The following is a 21,550-nucleotide window of genomic DNA, read 5'->3' as shown; positions in this document are numbered from 1 at the left end:
CACTAAATGTTGTAATGCAACACAAGGAAAGAAATATGCAATAGATGGTAAAGTTCTCAGGGTATTTATTTACAAAAACCAAAAATAACATCAAAGACAAAACATTCATTTCACTGTAAATCCTGCTGCCCATAACTTGTTTGCTTCACTAGCTATGCTTACACCATCAGTGTGCAACATAAGGCAACTGAAATGATCAGCTGGATGTACTGTGAGATTTCCCTTTAACAGAACAGTCTCTGAAATTATCTTAATTTATAAAATCCTCTCAAAATATTTCAAATTTGAGGTTATGGAAAAACAAAATAAAAAATGCAAAAAAATTAACTTGGCAGTAATTGGTCAATCCTATTTTGAATTATCTGCCTATACATTACACATACAGTCCTCAAACTTAACATCTATTTACAAAATCAGTAGTGGTATTTAGCGTTTTTGTCTTGCTTTAAAAGCAAATAAAGGTTCACTGTTTCATTATATATCTGCATTGCAAATTTACTGCACTCAATGAAATCCCAACCCCTGAAATAGAGCTTTACAGATGACAACAATATAGTTCACACCAAAACAACACAGACAGTACAAGCATATGACTGGCTGTTTGTAGTCTTTGTAGTCACCATAGAGGTACAGCATAAATACTACTTTAAAAGGAACCAAATCAATAAATAAAAAAGTACATTAGAGAGAGAAAAAAAAAACAGCATAATGTTGAGAGCTATCTCCATATCAACATTTAAGACGGACAAATCAGTTAAATCACTCATTGATTGGTACAGTATGTTTATACATTAGCAGATTTTAAAGATTTATGCCACAAATTTTTAAACTAGTGTGCTTAAAATTATTCTAAATGTATTAGTTTCACATTTAATCTAATACTGCTTTCCCGTTATTGGCTGCAGAACACGTGAGTGAAAAAAAGTGAGGTAAAAAAAAACTGAGGGCCAGGGAAATTGTTTAAATTATAAGGCCATTTCAAGGTATTTACAATACAATGCTATCTTTACCACAAACTATGATGTTAAGTTTGGTAGGTAAGAGTGGGCCCTGGAGCAAAGAACACAGTTATTTGCTGCAGTTACACTTGTATTTTACCCAGAAAATAATCACATTAACAGCAATGTTAGAACTTTTTATCACATTGGATATTTTGTGACAAAATACTCAAATCTGATGCCAAATATTTTGTATAACACGTACACTGGAAATCTTCATTAAGCCAATATCGTGGTTGATTTGGTAAAACCATCCAGGCAGTTCACTTGTTGCATCAACAGTCCTTCACTCAGTCTCAACAGAGAGCACAATGGCACTGTCTTTACCGTGTATAACCAGCACACCTCGGCTTTAACGAGACAACTCAGACAAGGTAATATCTCATACAAATAAAACAATTATATTTGTGCATTTTGGAACAAAGGTCAGGTTATAAAAAAAGAGGCAAAGAACAGAGTGGAAGGAAAGAACACTGTGCAAAAGCTGAGCCCCTCTGTGCATCATCCACTCCAATGTCCTCCAGGTTTCTCTAGATATGCTGAACTCTGGCCTCACCGAGCAGCGGACTGGCCAGGCTTTTTCTCTTTTTTTCATCTTCTTTCTCATTTTCCTTCTCATCACTGGTCATGGCGAATGCCTGCACTTGTCTCATCTCCCAGAAGGATTGTGACTTATGGGAATGCTTTTGGAAGAGAAGAAAATTCTGGTCAAAACTTTAATACAAGTGTAAGAATGTATAGTATTCATATAATTAGTGATATTTAAAAATAAATCCAGTTTTGCCAAAACACAGATTTGCTTTCTTTTTGTTTATTCCTCAGTACTGTTGACGAGGATTATGTATAAAACTAAGACAGAAGACTGTTGTATAACAAATGCTCACAAGCAGCATTTTGGTTTAGTGCATGTGGATACTGTGTTTCGGAACCATCTGTAAATAGTAAACCTGTGGATTAAAGCCATAAGTGTGCAGAGAGGAATTCCAACCTGAAGATGGAGATCCAGGACACTACCAGGTGAGTTGAGCTAACAGTTCTGCACACGGAGCAGTGAAAATAAAAAGAACGGTATCAGTAACAAGTCACAGAAATTAGTGCAGCACTGCAGAACAGTAAAGCAGAGACTGTATTGGTCTATAGGAACTGGTCAGTCTTACAGAAGAGCATACATTTGTTGTGACTGCAAATTAAAAGAAAAAAGTGCAATGAACACAAATGAAAGCACAAGATCTTAGTATAGAGCTGGCTGATTACTCACTGATGAGGACTGCTGATTGTGTGATCGTTCCAGTTTCATCCCCTTTGCTCGATCAGGTTTACCAGGCCCTGAAGGATAGGTTAGCAATGTGTGAAAAGACTCATACCTGATATAGACAGTTATATAAATATTAAATGATACAATATGAATCATTTATGTTTTGGAAAAAAAAGAAAGCTTTTACTTGTTTTGCAGAAGAAATAGAAAGTCAACTTTATTACACGTTAAAGAGGTTAGATAAAAGACTATACTTGCTAATTAATATTCTGAAAAGATAGTTGCATATCAATTTCTCATTATATATTACACTTGTAAAAAATATTATTTTTTATTATATGTTAACATCCTCATTACAATCACAAAGCTACATGATTATTTATTAGCTTCTTATTACAATAAGTCATGAATTGAATGCATTAATTATGCATTGCTTAACCATGGGCTTTCTTCACTTTAACCCTTCCCTTTAAACTTTTAATACGCTGGACCTTGTTCACAAAGCTGTCTCTCTCACCTGGGGAGCTCCCACGACTGGTGGTAGTAGTGTTACTGTTGTTGTCCTCCAGCCAAGTGTTGTAGGGGAAGGAGTCTCGCTTATGTGGTGTTCCAGCAGATGACAGACTCTCCTGGAGAATATGGCAAGGTGACCAAGAAAACCAGATTATGTAGATTATAGTGAAAAAACAAAAATGTGATAGCTTAAATACAATTTATAATTTGTGTTTCTACATGTAGTACATATACAGGATACACTGCTTACCATGCCTGTGTCGTATTCCTCTGTTGCCTCTGTCTCATTCTCCTCCACCACACTAGCAAAGCTGCTGGCATTGGAGGACGAGCGGGAAAGGTCGTGGGCCTCAGGGATGGATGCGGCCCTGCCAACAAGATAAGAACTACACCCTGGGTTAACAACTCCAACCTGATTTTATCTTATGTATAGTGATACTACATGTTAACCTAAGGGAGGATTACCCAGCAGTTACACAAATACAGGAATGGCAAAACATGCTATTTAAATTTTTCAGTGAGTGTCCAGGGGATATGGTAGGAGCCTGTTTATTATATATACCTGTTCTTGGTAGTTGTGAGCACCTCAGGAGAGCTCTGATTGGATGAATTGTCAGATTTGGGCTCTTGAGAGGCGTGGCCACTGTCAGGTGTCTTCTGAGTGTTTGGGGAGTTATCTCTACTGCTACAAGTTAAAAAAAATAGTGTGAAAAATAGGAAAAAAAAGTTATTTTATGTAGACGATGGTCTACAGGTATATGCTATGTAAATGATCACAGGAATCTTCTCCCACCTCTTCTCCTGGACTTCTTGAATGTTTTCAATGCCGATGGCACTGCTTCGCCGGGAGCTGAAAGGGCCAGACTTTTTCCTGGTTGGGCTTTTCCCTGGGATTATCAGAGACTGACAGGGAAAGAGGAAAACCGTTCAGGGACAATGCCAAAATATTTCCAATACCTTGTATAATAAACTAGGTTCGTTTCAAGAGCTTATCACTTTAGGTATTTATGACTGAGGAGAGCTAATGGTTACTTTGACCACTGAACCATTCATTTGTCGTGTACTGTATCATAGAGAACAGTTTGGCAAAATTTCAAAAACATATCATCCTGAATTACCAGGCTGAAGAGTAACACTGCTCCCTCCGAGCTGTCAGTATGATGAAAAAAATGTTAAAATATGCTTTTAGCAGCTTAATGACAAGCCCTGGTGGCAGTCTTTCAGCCAGAACAGAGCACACTAAGGCGGGAGATGAAAGATGGGTTTAAAAGCTCCAGAGCCTAACACTAAATATGCTTTCTCAGCATCTGCTTTGTTCGTTCAATCTCCCTTTTAATGCTCTCGAAATGAGAACTTTAAAAAAAAGAGGCTTTTATTTAATGTGGCTTCAAAGAGCAGTGGGGGTGCAGGGGGCGTTTTTCACAATTTCTCTGTAAGGGGCTTATTAAATTATAAATATTCATTATTTTTTAACAAATACAGAATTAAGCACACTGGAATGAAACTATAGAGTAAAACTGTAGCAGGTGTGCACATACTGCAGTAAAGCAGAGAAGAGAATAAGAGTAGAAGCAAATACTCTTAACAGTTCACACATATATTAGTCTAGAAAATATAAAAGATTGGACTTGCTAAAGCAACTAATTCACTGGAAAATGGGCAGGACTATGTTCACAGACTAAAATGATGATGCCTTTTAAATAATATATCCTGTCTGCAGCACACAGTTTCTGATATACACATTAGGGAGCTGAAATGTGCAGAGAAACATGTTTGGCTATGATGCAAAGGAGCCATGCAAACAAGAAAAGGAAACAAAGACGGAAAGCAAGTAGTTGGAGAGTAGTTAGAATTAGACATGAACCTCTTCTACTGTTCCTATCCCTATGGCACTGCCTCGGCGTCCATATTTACTCGGACTTTTGCCTGGGACAAGCAATGACTGATAAAAACAGTGAGAAAGAAAGAGACAGAAAAAGAGAGAAGAGACAGAAGAGAGAGTGGTGATGACATATGAAAAAACAAGGAGAGGTGGGAAAAAGGGGGAGGAGGGGAGAGAAAACATGAGATATATACAAATACATATGAGATATCATGCAGTAAGTCATGTTGTCCAAACAAACTACGAAAGGCGTGTTAGCTGGAGAATACAGGGGGAGATATTTTGGTTCCATGGGTGCGACACAGGCAGCTGAATGGGAGAGAGTTATGTGAGCTGTATGTCTGAAAAAGGAAAAGGAAGGTAAATTCAGCGGAGGAGGGCACACAGCATGTTATACATTAGGAATCAAATCAAGACTGGCTTATGAACAAACAGTAAGCTCATCAGTCATACTCACTGATGAAAGATATTATATAAAAGTCTAATATGTCTAACACAGAGAGAATTAACTTAATCAGTTTATATAAGATACACAGTATCTCTCAACATATACCCTACATATAACAGACAGGCCACCATATGTAGTCACTACTGATGGAAAACTTGTAACTGTAACTAAGGTAACAGTCATATTTTACTTTCAACTGTGAAAAAAAAAGAAAAATAAGTGTCCAAACACAGACTGTATACAAAAGCTAAACCTAGTTTTCAAGGCTTTTTGATTACAAAAAGAAGTTCACTTTCATCAAAGTGTACAAGAAAACAATCCTCGACTCCCTCCATGTACCCACTAAGCATGTTCTGAGTTAGTTTTTGATCTGTGTGTTAGGTTTTTAATCATCGCTTTCAGGTGTTATTGAATACAAATTTATGTTTATTTTGCAAATTATAGCTCCCATGGTTCTCTGGGAAAAATATAGAGCAGGGTGGGCCTTTCAGATTGGGCTTATCTTATAATTGCCAAGCTACTGAGTGCCCCCCAGTTTCATAATGGGAGTTAGTCCATGCTCATGAAATCCAGTTTTTAAAAAAAAAACAACTCAAGGCTTTAAGAAAAAGGGGCACCAACCTCATGGTGGCTGTGTCTGTCTTATATATGCAGCATATATGTGCACAAGTTTAGTTACAGCAGTATTTCTGAATAAATTATTTAAACTGAAAAACACCTGAAAAGATTTACAACTTTTCCTCTTGATGACATAAATATCAATTTCCCCAAAAAATGAATTTAAAATCATTGCGTGATTATTAAAAGAAAAAATGTAAGCATACCCACACATTATACACACTATCACACAAAGACAACTCCAACCCATGTTAGAAATGAAGTGATCGCTCATTAACAATGCAGATGCATGGGCATTTAAATCACGTGAACACAATTAGAAAAAAATGCTTTAACCCATTCAGCTTGTGTCCTAAACATATCCACTTTCATGACTGTTAAGTCAATCCGTTTTGGTAGTGGTAGACAATGTGCAACCTTTGCAAAGTGACAGTCAAGTTTAAGACTCAGGCATAATTGCTTCCCGTGTCCAAGTGTGCAGTCGCTCTCTCGCTGTGAGAAGTTAGTGCTGCAGGCAAGTGAAAGAGAAGGGGGTATGAACTCTGTTAGATCTGCAGAGGGGGAGGCAGAAGCAGCGAGGCTCACCTCGCCGTAGGTACTGGAGGAGTGGGACTGTACTTACTATCCCTGGGAATTTAGGGCTCTCTGCGGGGTTGTGGTTAAAGTTGCCGCTCAGGCTAGTGGAGACTGTGTGCGGCTTCTTGAAAGTAAGACCCATGGCATCCATAGACTGGCTTCTGCTGCGCATCACCCTCTACAGAGAGACGAGGAGGAGGAGATACATTCAGATGGTGCTGACCTCTCTGACCCCTCGGTATCACTGAACAGGCCAAGAGGAGCCTGGGGGCTGTCCCTGAACACTGACCACTACAGGCAGAGAGCACTGGCCAGATTCTAATTCTAACAGACAAGAAAGCGACAGAGAACACTAGTATGCTTTAGTGCCTGAAGGAGGTTCAGATGAGTCATTTTTATTTAGGTAGGTGATAAGAGAAGAGAGTGGGAAGTAGAAGGGCCAAGTGGCTCAAAGATGTCTGACCACACTGAGTCTAATCAGAGCCAGAAGAAGTTTAAAGCCCAGTGCACCTTTTTACGAGCATGAAATAATGTGGAGAGGCAGAGGCGTCTGATGATGAAAGGAAATTATCCGTTCCATCCACATTCCCCAAATTATGACACATGAAGATGATAGGACCATATAGATACGTGAGCGGTGGCACTGAAACGTGGCGAATCACAAAACAACTATAAAGCATGAAGAAGAAAAGCTGGGAAGCAGAGAGCGGTATGTTCCAGGAGGACAGAGCAGCAGTGCTTCTCTTCATTCAGATACAGATTAAGAAAAACCTTCTACAGCTCAGTCTGCATATAGACAAGAACAGAAGAGAAATACTGCCAGAGAGAAGTCGCGCTCATGTTCACATAAAAAAAACATCTCTCAACAGGTAACAATGAATACTAATTAGAGATGCCACTTTACAGGCTAATATTAAAATGTAATTTAATACTAAAAGTTTGACATTTTTGAGAAATATACTGATTCCTGTTGGGAGTTAGATCAGAAAATCAGTCTCAAATCTGTCTGCAGTATAAAGTCACAGCTAGCAGTGGGTTATCTCAGATCAGCATAAAGGCTAGAAACAAAGAGCATACTGGCACCTCTAAAACTTACTAATTAATACATTATCCAAGGGCAGAAATCGCTGGTTTTGTATGGAATAAAACGACTGAGTTGTCTGAGAACACTGTTTGCCTCTGAGGCAGGTGGAGCTTCTCTCTTTTATCAGTGTTTTTGCTAAGCTAAGCTGCTGAGCTTGAATTTAAATGATGTAAATAAGAAAGCTCCTTTTGTTTTGCTTGTGCAAGTAAAACATAAAACCCTAGTTTCTAAAACAAGACTTTGAATATGCAAACTAGCTTCAACTTTTTCTTTCTGAGAGTTCCAGTGAAGCTGTCGACCTGAAGCTCCAGCCTCTGCTTCTGCTTTTCCAGTTACCTTAAAAGACTCAAAGAAGCCTCCTCCTCCAGCATTCCCATTTTCCAGCTTATCGTCCTCTCCTCCAACACCCATTATGGCCTGGCTGTTTAAGTGGAGCTCCTCATAAAGAGTCTCCAACAAGGCCGATCGTGTTCTCTCCTGTCGCGCGCACACACACACACACACACACACACACACACACACACACACACACACACACACACACACACACACACACACACACACACACACACACACACAGAAATGAGGCAGAGGGAAGTAAATAAAATTTTTAAGGCTGTCAAAAGACGTAAAATGTTTTAAGTCTTTCTTAGAAACTTACCTCCAATTTGGCAAATTTCTCAGCTTTGTAGCAGGCATATTCTGCATTGATTAGCTTAGTAAAAAGGAATTCATGGAATTCGGGGCCCTGCAAAAAAGGATTAGTGAGGTAAGGCATCTTCTCGGAAACTAAAAGATGATCAGTGAGGTCAAAGATCTTCATCTTCTTACTTTTTTAAAGATGGCAGGGTTTGGGAGGGCGGGGCCAAAGAAAGGTACATCATCCCGTGCTGTAACTGACACCTAGAAAGGAAGATAAAGATGAAGTGCAATAAATGCTTTCAGGAGAAAACGTCATAAATGAGAGGAAGCGGGTTACCTTGTAGAGAACATTGTCGGAGCAGGGGTTGACCACTTGGACTACAATGTAAGCGTGGAGAAAGTTGGAGGCGATCATGTCTGGTACAAAGGGAGTATTTTCTTCTTGGAAAACGATGGCGACAATGTCATTTCCTATGTGCCTTTTTCTCTGCAACTGCAACATAACAGCCCAACAGCAACTTAGTTTTATACATAAATATATATACATATTTTATATAAAAGGGTGTAAATGATTATTTTCTCATGTAACAATTGACATAATGAAAGGAGACAAATGCCAAGCATTAGATGAAATGTATGAACAAAGTTAATGCTCCCTGGAACTCCCTCCCTGGAAAAACAACTGGTTTTTCTACTGATTACTGTTAGTATCATATTACTGATAACACAAAGCTAGCTAACCAGGAATATTTCCAACTGAAAACATCTAAAAGGATTAAGTGGGATGACAATTACACAGCATTTGCGTTAAAAAAGAAAAGACTACACAAATGTCTTTAATTTCTAGCACCAAATAAAGGCAAAGTCTGAATCTTTACACTACTAAGTCTATGAAACACCACCAGGGGGTGCTGTTTCCTCGATGACAACCTCCACAGAAACAGTTTGCTCAAAGTAGCCCATATGTAGCACTCACTGCTGCAGGAGAGGCTGAACATACAGGCATTGGTCTTATCTCTGTTTGTGGATGGTTTGATAGTAAATGATAGCATTTTTCATCTTGCGATCCTCAGTTTTTGTGTGAATGTGTGAGATAAAAGAGAAAAAAAGTTGCTGCGTGAGCAATGCAGTGCTACATCTCAGCTTTAAATCATCTTGAGGAATGAGTGCTGCTCACAGACGCAGACACCAAAGCATTTGCTGAAGTAATATATCTCAAATACCAGGGAGTTGTTGTTTTGGGTTCTTTTTGTAATTTTATACTGCAGGCTTTTTGCACAACAGGGATGCACATATGCAAAATATGGTTCTGTGATGCCCAGAGGGAACCTGCCTAACCATCCTTTGAATCATAAAAGGTGTGTTAGTCTGGTATTGCATTACAGTACCTGCTGGGTGTCCCCCTCTGTGTAAGGCAGCTTTGTGGACACATGAAACATGACCTCTTTGTTGCGGTAGTTGCAGTAGACAGATTCTGTGCCAGTCTGCCCGTGAGTCACATCTAACCCTCCGCGGAAACTGCAAGCACACAGAACCATGTCTAGGAGGATATTCTCCACCATCACTGCAGCAGCGTCACCACCTTTCATGAAGCTAGTCTGATGTAAATTGTAGTGGCATTATGTTATGAAATATTAGATGGGGGATATCGAATGCTTTCAAACCACTGTGAGGACTTTACCCTTTAAAGTTATGCAGCTCAATTTTCTCTCCGAGAAACTCCAGGAATTCTACAAAGGCATGGCTCTCTTCGTTGTTGCCAAACAGCTCTTCCTCTGAAGTCTGTAACAAATAAAATTAATTTTAAAAATAAATAAGCGAGCGAGCTTTTTGCAGAACGATGAGAACAGTTTGTATGAGTACTGCATAGTTTGCAGATAGGTTCCTAATGACAGTGACGATATCTGAGAAGAAAAGGGAAAACTAATTATGGTAAGGTAAAATTGTTTTTGCTAAATAGTCAGCAGTGGCACAGTGAGAGCTGTATGTTGCAAGTGTTATTTTTTTCTGGAACAGATCACTGGGGTCAGTAACTAGAAGCGAGACAACGTGTATCCAGTGTGTGTTTTGCACTTTTGTTCAGACACGGTGCATTTGCATTTGAGATAGCAGAGGTTGTTCCAATTAATTACAAAAGTAGGTAGAACATTTGAAATAAGGCTTTAGGAAACATTATGATTGTGATGGACTGCTGATTATCAATTGTCAGTAACTAGAGCGATGATCTGAATAAAAATGCCTCCTTTAAAACAAAGGGATGCTAACAATACCTGGGACAAGGTCCCACGGCTCATTTCACTATTTATGATTTGCTTTCTCTGTGCAGTGAGCCTATTTGATCATGCCTGAACATCCCTCCTGAATGTAAGAGGGTCTTTTCTATCTTTGTGAGAAGGCCAATTAGATCATTTAACATGTTTAACAATACATTTCAATTTCTGTAGTATTTGCAAAATCAAAAGAAAAGATTTCTACACAGTGATGTCTCGATTTAAAGGTAGAAAAGCACTCAACACCTCTTTTGCCACCCCACATAGTAAACAAGAGGGCTGTGATTGCCTCAGAAAATGAGAGGGTGTGCTGAAGGCAGCCACAATGACTGGGCTTAAGTGAAAGCCATAATTAAGACCACAGAGGACCAAGTATAATAAGCTTCCTTAAAAATGGATGCAAGTACTTCTACAACACTGCTTTTGCACCTGATCACATCCAGGCTTTATTGCTTACCTGTCCAAACTTTTGATAGATGACTCCAAACTTAAAATTGTTGCTTATCACATGTTCATCGAAAGTAACAATAAGTCTTGAAGCCTGCAAAAATCACAGATATAACGTTAAAGAAGATGTATATGGCTATATCTAATTATATTTATCTGCATATATGATTTATTTCTCCTGTGTATACAAGATGTTTTTTTCCTTTTCTTTTCTCTCTCTCATTTTTCTTTTGCTAACATGCTTCAGTGCAAAGGTTGATAAAAACCTCAATCCCATTCAAAGATGTACTGAAAAGTTTGACTGAAGGTAATATGAGGCTTGCAGTATATTATTAAATATGAAATTCCATCATTTCCCCTTCAACTGTAGGATATTGCTTAAAGCAGCTGTGAAAAAATCTAACCAGATGCTGAAAGCTCATACTTCTGGGCCTAGAAAGAAAACCCTGAAAATCTGTGATCCAGAACTTACTTTGGGATAAAGGACAGGATAAAAGCGGTCCACGTTGACCTCTTCACAGACAAGCTTGAATTTAAAAAAGCCGTGGGAAATAATGTCAGAATGTGCTGGAAGTGTCACAGCAGCTTATCTTTAGACAAAAAAAAATATAAAAATGGCTTCTTACCTTGGCCATTTGGACCACATTTGGAAACTCTGTCAGACAGGAAATGGGGATCACATCGTGGTAGGTTTTCAGCTTGGTCCTGATGAAGCCATAAAGTAATTAGTGTGGGTTTTATAGCCATATAACACGAAGCAGCGTTTCTCAGAATCTATCAGTTGGTGCAGAGATGATCCGGTATGGACCATGATCAAAGTTCCCCGCCCTTGCCTCTCTTTGCCTTCTCTCCCTTTCACCATCCCCACCCACTAACTGGCCAAAATAGTCCATCTGTTACTCTTCTGTGGAAATGACAGAGCTGTTGACACTCTTGCTGGCTTTACGACTCTTATGATAACACCCCAGGCGGATGTGTGTGTCCGGTCAATGCTGGGCAATTTAGGGGGTAAAAAATTACTCTGTAGCTAGAGCTTGTTGTTCACAAAAGAGGCAAAATCTTACACATTAATTACTTCAGATTATGAAGTAACCAGGCAGACTTAAATTGTTGATTTTCTCAGACAATTGGGCAACATTGTACTGAACCCTGCATGAAAATTAAGTGTTACCTGAGCATTAGACGCAGATGTTCCTGGTCACCGATCACCTCGTATTTTAGGGAGAACACCAGATGTCCAAGGACACTGTCCACTGAATAGTAATTAAAGTGTTCCTGAGGGCACAGCATACATTAGTACCACCATTAGTATCTGTCATAAAGAGGCACACATGTGCACAACACGGGTAAATGTGCTCCAGTTCATTCATTTCCTGTCTGAGTTCCTTTGTTTACTCGTCCTCTGCTACATGCAACCAATTTTGTTTACTGGTATTATGTGTTTGCAAGAACACTTGCAAAGTGTAATGCATCTTCATTAGCCACAGTGTGTGAGGTGCCTAATTGTGAGGCAGGCTTACTGTTTGTACTTTATTATGCAGAGATTTGCTTATTTCCTATTTGTCCCATTACTGTAATGAAGAAGAAGTAATGCAAAATATTTCATGACAGCAATGAGACTCATTTGAAGAGGAAGGAAGCTGTTATAATGAGAACATGACGTGAATATGACTTTGGCAATATCACTGTGGAAGAAAACAAATCTCTGAAAAAATTGTAGTAATTTAACTAACTTAGTACAGTTATTAATATTCTCATTAACTGTAATTTTAACCATGAAATAGAAGAGAATTTGACAAATATAATGGGGGAGCAATGGGGGAGATATTTAAAATGCATCCAGCTAAATATAATCTATCAGGGACATCGAAATGTCACAGATGATATGGTTAAAAACTATGCTAAATATGGTAACTTACTCAGTTAAGTAGGTTTAAAATAGAGCTGCAGAAGAGGCAATACAAGGGGAGCCCTTAGCCAGGACTGCAAATCAGCAAATGCAAAGCTGATTTAACTTAATATGCAAACTACAGTTTACTTGTCAGCAGCTCCATGTGTTTCTGTCATGTGCAGAGTAGCGAACCTTGCCCAGGAAATGTTTCCTGAAGAGCGTAGCCAGGGTGTTACATTCCAGCTTGGTCCGAGTGTTCGGGGACAGAGGCTGTAGAGGCTCCGTGTCTCCAGCCTGGCTCAGCTCATGGTTGGTCCCTTCAATCCAGTAGCCCCCAAACTGTGGCAGGAGGATAAGAGGAAAGGGGCTCTTTCTCCCCAGCACCTGTTTCAATAAAAAATAGCAATGAAACACAAGGTTACTTCTCAGAGATAGACAATGAACTAAAAATTTGACTTGAGAAAAAATTAAAAAATTTTAAAAAATTAAATTAAAATGAGATTCGATTAGCCTGAGTATTTACTAGTTTAATAAGAATGCTCGTAAAATTTCTGATCACAGCTAGTCTTTTGAGGCTTAAATGAACATTTTATTGAGACTTTGGATGTCTACAACACTGAGTCAACTGCTTTCAATATTTCTATGCTTTTATTGGAATAAAATAATAATAGTAACAATAATACTGCAACACAGCTTCGTACCTCATGGACACTTGGGTACGGTATGTAATCCTCCTCAGTCTGGAAAAAAAAAGAAAAATGCTTTGTTTCCTCATCGAAGAAGGACAATAACAACAAAATAATAACGACTTTACATTCCCAAAGGACACTGTTTCAGAGTAATTGCATAACAGTTATGCAATGAAAATCTGTTTAGCAATGACACAGAAATCAGCCAGCAATGCACACCTTAATGAAAGTAAGACTATTTGGCACACTGGTGATATAAAATGCTTCATCACTTTATAATTATGTGTTCAAAAGCCCCTTTCAGAACTTTAGTCTACAGAGCTTAGCATCCCACTTGCTTGTTCCTGTATGGAACATGGGCGTTTCAGTGCATTATGAAGAACACGTTGTAATACTGAATGCTGAAATAATTGCCATGTCTGTCAGAGTAAGATAAGGTGGAGCAGCCGTGGACAGTGAGAATGAATAATTTGTGTTGCTACATGAAGAGTTATACCTTAAGAGGCGGAGGAAAGGTGCACCTCTGCTCATCCATCCTGTTCCCCTGTAAGAGAAGCAGGTTACAAAAGGACAGGAGGGTCACACAAAGTGGCATGGAAGTCCACAAATACCTAAAGTCAAGCACAAAACCAATCTATGAACACAAACTGTGACATAAACAAAAGGCAAAAAAAAAAGATCAAACTCATTATGTAACAGCTCAGTTTTCCCCAGAGATGTGCAGCAGGCAACAAAGCAAAGTCAAAAAAGGGACAGATGGAAAAATACAGAAAGAGATCCATTATGGTCCTCAGAGTGAGGAGAGTGAAAGACGTTACAGACGTGAGTCTGGAAGTGACAGAGAACTTTATTAAACACACTGCAGAAAAGTGTGAATAAGAGTCTTGGGGTTAAAAAGATTTATAAGTGACAGTCGTACAACTGCACATGGGGTGTGTCTACGTGAAAAGAGAGTGAGGAGGATCGATGCAGAAAAAGAGATGCAGCGTTACTAAATCAAGGCTAGATGATGGCGCCGACCATCATGGAAGACGATGCAGTCATCAATACACTGTCCATCAATACATTGCCAGTGGAAATAGACAATCCTGCGTCACGTCCCATGCAAAAGAAGAATTACTGCCAAACATGAAAGAATAGTGTAGTGAATAGTGAAGCACCATTGTGACTGCAATTCATATTTTTTAAAAAGAAGATAAATGTGCATTTAAAAAAATAATGCACAGATGTTCTATTATAAAACACATGTCTTGTCATTGGGAAAGCATGAATACAGAAAACATCCTTCCAGAGTCGTCAGAAACCAGGAAATAGATTCTGAGGTGAGATAATGAGCTTACAGTTCGGCAAGCTAAAGTTTCAACCAGAACGTTAACAAAGACACCGAGACAAACACATTGACAACACTCCTCTGAAAATACTCAAAATCCCTCTCATGTTCAGAGAGATTATGAGTACTGCAGCAAAGGAGAGCCAAAGTGTTGCAGAATTAGGAAGAGACACTGGCTGGTTAGTTGCTTATTGAGCACAGCTTAGAGAGCCAAGACAAAATACAGAGATGCGATCTTTTATCATCTTACCTGCATCTTTTCAATCATTTCAAATAAATCTGGGGTCTGGAGAGAGGAGAATAAGATTCAATGTTTAGGCTTCTTTGTCTTGAGTGCAGAGGTTAGTTTGCCTTTGACAGGCGTTAGTGAAGGTTCGCTGAGTTCAACACTTTAAAATCATCACACTCCATCCAGTGACAGAAAAAAACATCTCTGGAACACCGCCTTTACATGGTTATTGTTAGGGTGTCAGATCTCACTGCTATATTTGCAATACTGCATGATGGGATTACATTAATTCAAGATAATGTGTGTGCAACATTCTATGCACTGCTTATTAGACATGAAAAAAATCCCGGTATGTGCATTTGTGTCAGTGATGCTCTTTATGTTTCAGAGAGCTCTATTCACTCTTTACAACTGTTAATAACCCAACATCTTGCAAAACAAAATTCCAAATAGACTTTTTAAAACTTTTAGAGGGCAAGAGGTCTATATAGTCAACATTTTACGTCTACAGTTAAGGTCTCTGAAAACCCCTCAAAAAGTATAATAATGCAACATTTTCTGTAGAAGTCTTCTGAAAGATGCCAGAAATGCCTTAAAATTAACTAATTAGGTGTTATTTGATACAAACCTGACATGGTTAGGAATGTGTTTGAGCTGTTAAAAGCATGAGGACAAACTGACCTTAAAAGAAGCGGTAAAGTTTACATTTAGGAAAGCCTACAGTAGAGCAGATGTCGTAAAGCTGGTAAATTACACATTCTTAGCCAGATGTTCCCACCACTTTTAAAACAGCCAACGTCTAAGCTCATATTTATTTTAATAAACATGTTACCTTATTGCAGAACATGATCTTGTCACATCTCACCGTCACGTGTGACCGACAGGAAAATGAAAAATCGACCCCTTTCTTTAGAACGAACCACAGTTTGTCTGGACATCACATTCCAAATCGCATATGTCATGTGAGCATAATGACAATAAATATTGCAAAAAATGATGAAAAACAATTGTCCGTGGACATATTGGTTTTCGGTAATTAAGTAAAAGGCTGAAAAGTTCAGCCAGTAAAGCCTGACAAAGTCAAACACTTTGTGTACAGAGCAATCGTGTCTTGGCTTTCAGTGTGACTGTGAGTAAAGTCCTCCACCATGTGCAAACAATAGTCCGCCACAAACCCTGAAAGTAAATAGCTCTGGGTTTAGCCAGAGATTCCCATATGGAAAACAAATGCAAATATTATGTCTAATAAGACTTATAAATTTACTATGATTTATTCATAAAAGTGGGAGCTTTCGCATTATACTCACGGAACATAACAATAAGTATAACTTGAATATGAATTGTGTTACTTTCAATAAATAGTATGAGAAGTAAGTGTTATAAGACTCATAAATCTATACACATAAGATGGATTATGAGTATGAGAACTGCTTTGCTAGATATTATCTTTGGGCTTGAACAAAAACAAGTGTGCTATAAATGTCTCTCTCTCTCATCTATCTATCTATCTATCTATCTATCTATCTATCTATCTATCTATCTATCTATATATATATATATATATATATATATATATATATATATATATATATATATATAGATATGTCATTAGTTTGGAGTGACTGTCTGTGCCTTAACTTAAAGGCGTCCTCTCCACTTTGTCTGTCATTTGTTGATGTTTTGTATGCAGCATGTTCCTAAAATAAAGCTACTTACATTGCTGGGTTTCTTCCAGTGTGTCTTTGTCACCATTGGAGCATAGTTGTGTTTGTCAATATTTTTAGCCATTTTTAATTCTCCTTGACAAAAAGTCCTGCAGCTTCAAAGATGTCCCAGTGTCACTGACTTCAGCAGATTTGGATTAAACGCTCCATGACTGCTGTGCCTTTCTGAAATGGCAAAATCCTAGCTGCATCGCCGCTGTTTGCAAGCATCACTGACAAAGTGTTGGATCAGACAAAGTTGGTGACAAGATCCACAGACTCTCCCAGTGTGTGCTCTGAGCATACAAGATTATCTGCAAGTTTATGTCTCAGGTTGCAGGCAAACCTGCTATTGCTTAAAGCTGAGAAGTAATCCTCTGACTGAAGCTGGAGGTGTCTAGCCTTCTGCTGATCCCTCTTTGTCGCTCTCTATCTCTCAAAAGCATTGCAGGAAGAACTCCAAATTTTATACCAACCACCTCTGTCTTTACTACTATCTGTATCCTGGCTTAGGCTGACAGGTGGCAAGAGGTGGAGTCCAACCGTTCTACGGTCACAGACAACAGCTGCAACTATGTCCTGTTTACAGATCACCTATTACACTAGAATCAGGATATAGCATAAAGTAGATGTTAGAAAACTATGCAAACCAATGGTAGAATGAAAGTAATAAAAAGGAACAATCTTTTGATGAAAAACAAGACATCTCATTTTTGCAGAAATTGACAAAGAGAAGGCGATGAGGGGATCCCCAGGGAGCCAAGCTAGCACACACAGTTCAGGTGTAGAGCTCAGACCTTTCATTATGAGAGCTAATAGGATCGCCATTATGACAAGAGACAAATTAAAGAGGCTTCCTCTTGCTCCTCTTGACTTATCAGCTGCAACGCCGTACATCCTCGCAGAGCTCATTAAAACTTCAACCAGCTCCATGAAGTGGATCAGATGGATACACGTGAATGTGAAATTCACATGAAGTCTGGTTCTTTGTTCTGCATTTTCATTCCAGGGCCATTAAAGATATTTCCTGACATCTCAAATTTACAGAGCTCTGTAAAAAGTCACCCTGACTGGTGTAACAAATCAGTAAAAAAAGGTTGTAAATGACATAAACATGTTTTCATTAGAAAGCTCACCCATAATTACTCATGCAACCCTTTCCAAGAGCAGTGGACAACAGTTCATGATTATTTCAACTCTTGGTTTTGGTATACTAATACACTTATTTCTTTAAGCACTACGGTTCTGGTGAGTAGGATGTTTCAGTTAGTTGTTTTTTTTAGTTGTTTTTTTTATCTCGGCCGTTTCTGCCACCAAAATTTGAAAACTATCACTTTTAGAGTTTTGCATTACATCTCTAAGAAATCTGCAAGATTATTAATAGGACAGTTCAGTTTGAATCAGGCAATGGCCATAAGAGCTGATGGGGTTAATTGCAGATTGACCTGCTTTTCGCAGGGCTCTAATTAAAGTGATACACTCCTCGGAGTCTTGCTCCACTGAGCCCTTGTTGTACTACAGCACACCACATTACCACGCTGTCCCTAAAACTCTTTCCATGCTTTCCCTTTTTCTACTTTCTCCTCAATTAAAATGTGCAAAAAGGGAGTTGCTATCCTTAAATGTGTAAGTGTCAAACAAAATGTTCGACTAACTGGTAAGTCTGTTTTACCTACAGATGGTGCATGCTGCAAGGATCAGGAATGATGGTTTCAGCAATCCAATCTCTGAATTCCTGAATTCTTAATCCCTTTCTCTTCCTACTCTCCCTGCTTTCCCCAGATGAAGGCAGATTGTGAAAACTGTAAGCCCGTTCCAAAGTGCGAGGGATCTTTTGAAAGCAATCCGACACGAGTGACACTGTTCCTGTCGTTTAATCACCGAGGAGCTAGGAGCTATTCAGTTTCTAAGATCCCAAAATATCTCTGCCAGGTTTTCACATCAATCACAGAAGTGCTAAAGGTAAGCATAAAGATTCTGACAGCAAAATAGATTTGCTACGGACGTGACAGTCTAAACAGATTTATTGAAATTATTTCCTCCTATTTCATTTTCACTTTTGGCCCTTTTTCCTACACCTTCAATAACAGCAATTTAGTATTTCCTCAAACCATTTTTGCTGAAAGAAAGAATATCAGTTCTAGTATAGCTGATTCATAAAGGCAAAAAAATGCTTTAGTGAACAGGAGGCAAGCTGAATGTGATGAATATGAAAATGACATGACAGCTAATAAACCGCAGGCATTAAAGAAATGGAAGAGCACAAATCTTCACACTGAAGCTTAGCCTTATGAAAACCCAGAGGAAAATAAGCAAGGCTCAGGAAAGCATAAAACAACTGTGTAATAATTGAGCCCCACTCAGTGTTATCATGCATAATTGACATTCCAATTAGGTTACACCTCATGGATGATGATGGGCATGAAGAAGCTAGTGTTTTGATTTAAAAATGACTCATTCAGGCTTTGATTTGTTTGCTCTGATGGAATCAGGCTTGTTAGGCTTCAATTTAAAAATGGTCAGCATCCGGCTGACAATTTCCTTCTAAAAATAGATTTCTATTAATTGAATCAGTCAAACATAATCATCCAGACACAGAGCTCTGTGTGCTTTAATACCACAAGTTACACAAAAGAAAGCAAGGATAGAAATCAAAGTAACACGCCATGAAACTGGGTCTAACACATCACAAGAACACTGAGCAAGTGCATCCAGACAAAAGCAAGTGTGGAGACAAGATCAGCTGAGACACGTTAAAAAGATCAAAGAATGAGGGGGTCACACAGAGGTCTTTAATATAGGTCAGCGGTCAAAGTGCAAACTCAATTTCCCCAGTCCTACCTTTTGAAATGGTGAGGTGGTGAATGGGAGCTTAGGCTGGAGCAGCTGGGGCTCTAGAGTTGCAGAAATTCGGGGGTCACTCCCATCTTGTTTCCTAAAATCAGACAGATGGAAGAGAACATTCGGTCAGAAAAGGTCACCCAGTTTGAGATCAAGCAAGAGGACAACAAAAGGTAATGCCTCAGGAAATGTTGTTGATCTCTTTAGGCAAGAAAAAAAAGTCGTATGGAGTGTACGAGATACTTGTAGTGGTGTAAAGTCACCTTTTTGAAATTAGGTTACTGTTACATCGCTCTTTAAGTGAAGCACATTCCAACCTGACAACAAAATAAGGTCTAATTTACATCAGAAAGTAATAATACATCAGTTTTTAATTGATATTAAATTTCAAAATCCTGTTTTCCAACTGGTTTGTTTGATCTGCAGCGTCATAGTCATCGCGGTTGAAATCTGTTGAACAGTATCAAATTTTATAGCTAAGTTACATCTGACACAAACCCCATGATTTCTTTGCTGTTTATGGTATAAGAAACAATAACTTCCAAAAGATTTCACCTTTTCTTTTATCACACAATCTACCTCACAGACACCTCAGGGGTCTCAGGGAACAAGACCAATACTTTCACATTTATCAAAACAAAAGCATCTCTAATCCAGAAGAACGACACACTGAACAATACTAATGTGACACATCTTTTGTTCTAAACTCAATATCTCTACCAGAACAGCTTTCTCTCAGCATGATGACTGATCAATACCTCTGATGAATATGGTGCTGTATTGACACCGACAACTGGTCAGTTTCCACAGCAGCCTTTTAATTTCTGCAATTTATTTCAGTCTCTTTCATATGCGTACAGCGATTAATCATCACAGAAGAAAATCTGAACTGATCACGAATCAGCGATAATATCATGAATTATGTGTATGTCTGCCGGCGATTATTAAAGTAGGATACGGCAGCTACGATGAAATATGTTCAGGGTGCGGCGTACCCCAGCAGCCGAAAGGCACGACACTCCGCAAGCAGAGAAGTATTACTCTACGCCCTCAACAACTCCAGGGGACAAAATGGAACACTCTTTAAAAAAAATTGTCATTTCTCAAAGAGATAATGTGGCTGACTGTGCTGACAAAGTATTCAGTTATCTGAGTGAATGTATGGAGCTGCAGTGGATGGTCGGATGCTGAGGTCGGAGCTGCTCAAGAGGGACACTGGCTGAGATGGAAATCGGGTTTCACATGCCCTGAGAGCACTCACATTCAAATTTAGGTGAAGAAAACAGAGCATGAATCATTAGTACACCCTGCTGCCGCCCTGCTATTACACAACAAGTGAGTCTTCAATCAAGAAAAGTCCTGCAGCAAATGAAACTGGAATATTTCTAAGCTCTTTCTCAACAGGCTCACACGAAGAGCTCTCCCAAGGGAGAACAATATAGGAAAAGGCATCAGCTGTCCTGAACTCTTAATTAGAACTAATGCTCAATAGATCGTCAGGACACACACACACACACACACACACACACACACACACACACACACACACACACATTTAATTATACAAAATGAATGAATGGTTTAAGCAAAATGTATAGTCCCAAAAAAAATCTAGGTAATACTAGAAGCATATGTCTCCCTATAGGAGTCATATTGTGCACACCTTATTATTCTACAAAAGACAGTGTACTGGGAATTTATAATATGCATACACCACTCCAGAAAAGTATCACAATAACATGCATGAGGATAAAGTCCAACAAATGTCCAGCACGAACTTGTCCTTCATCATAAGCATGTGGGGCAGCACAAATAACATGCTGCTGCTCGCGGACACCTGCTCGGTTCTATGTAGGACTACCATGTAAGCCGTCCTGCGGATCAGTTTGCAGCATAAAGCCACAGCCTTATCCCAACACCACAACAAATTACATAACACACCCCAGCTGGTTGGCAATGCAGCACAAAAATCAGCCGTGTGAAGAAGTCCCTGTGTGTCATCTGAGCAAACTGATGTCCTGCATGGAGCAGAGCAGGAAACTTACTCACACAGTGGTGTGGCAGCTGTACACTTGGCGCTCCCCGGGAAGTCAAGCCAGTGACCGGCACTCGGACGGATAACTCACCGTCCACG

The 21,550-nt window shown here is 39.0% G+C and overlaps 1 protein-coding gene across 4 annotated transcripts in view; it reads right to left on the bottom strand.

The window, feature by feature from the left end:
* Nucleotides 1-1,522: 1,522 nt before the first annotated feature.
* The window catches only part of LOC308406643 (rap1 GTPase-activating protein 1-like), a 41,120-nt gene continuing 21,092 nt past the window's right edge, over nucleotides 1,523-21,550 (bottom strand). Inside the window, exons 3-26 of one of the 4 annotated variants that reach the window (XM_080897755.1) lie at nucleotides 19,417-19,510; nucleotides 14,894-14,929; nucleotides 13,810-13,857; nucleotides 13,326-13,364; nucleotides 12,817-13,008; nucleotides 11,905-12,008; nucleotides 11,360-11,438; nucleotides 11,206-11,259; nucleotides 10,744-10,827; nucleotides 9,698-9,798; nucleotides 9,405-9,534; nucleotides 8,354-8,509; nucleotides 8,206-8,277; nucleotides 8,036-8,122; nucleotides 7,711-7,851; nucleotides 6,337-6,468; nucleotides 4,631-4,708; nucleotides 3,560-3,669; nucleotides 3,329-3,451; nucleotides 3,017-3,152; nucleotides 2,771-2,882; nucleotides 2,257-2,324; nucleotides 1,987-2,034; nucleotides 1,523-1,681 (exon numbers count right to left, since the gene is read on the bottom strand). In XM_080897755.1, coding sequence (XP_080753881.1) covers nucleotides 2,026-2,034; nucleotides 2,257-2,324; nucleotides 2,771-2,882; nucleotides 3,017-3,152; nucleotides 3,329-3,451; nucleotides 3,560-3,669; nucleotides 4,631-4,708; nucleotides 6,337-6,468; nucleotides 7,711-7,851; nucleotides 8,036-8,122; nucleotides 8,206-8,277; nucleotides 8,354-8,509; nucleotides 9,405-9,534; nucleotides 9,698-9,798; nucleotides 10,744-10,827; nucleotides 11,206-11,259; nucleotides 11,360-11,438; nucleotides 11,905-12,008; nucleotides 12,817-13,008; nucleotides 13,326-13,364; nucleotides 13,810-13,857; nucleotides 14,894-14,929; nucleotides 19,417-19,510 — 2,185 coding nt within the window. In that variant the 3' untranslated portion in view covers nucleotides 1,523-1,681; nucleotides 1,987-2,025. The remainder of the gene's footprint in view (nucleotides 1,682-1,986; nucleotides 2,035-2,256; nucleotides 2,325-2,770; nucleotides 2,883-3,016; nucleotides 3,153-3,328; nucleotides 3,452-3,559; nucleotides 3,670-4,630; nucleotides 4,709-6,336; nucleotides 6,469-7,710; nucleotides 7,852-8,035; nucleotides 8,123-8,205; nucleotides 8,278-8,353; nucleotides 8,510-9,404; nucleotides 9,535-9,697; nucleotides 9,799-10,743; nucleotides 10,828-11,205; nucleotides 11,260-11,359; nucleotides 11,439-11,904; nucleotides 12,009-12,816; nucleotides 13,009-13,325; nucleotides 13,365-13,809; nucleotides 13,858-14,893; nucleotides 14,930-19,416; nucleotides 19,511-21,550) is intronic. The other 3 variants (XM_080897757.1, XM_080897756.1, XM_080897758.1) reach the window with 3 other exon arrangements.

Source organism: Rhamphochromis sp. 'chilingali' (genome assembly GCF_963969265.1).
Source record: "Rhamphochromis sp. 'chilingali' genome assembly, chromosome: 12".
NCBI classification, from domain to species: Eukaryota; Metazoa; Chordata; class Actinopteri; order Cichliformes; family Cichlidae; genus Rhamphochromis; species Rhamphochromis sp. 'chilingali'.
This window is presented reverse-complemented; position numbering and strand designations above follow the sequence as displayed.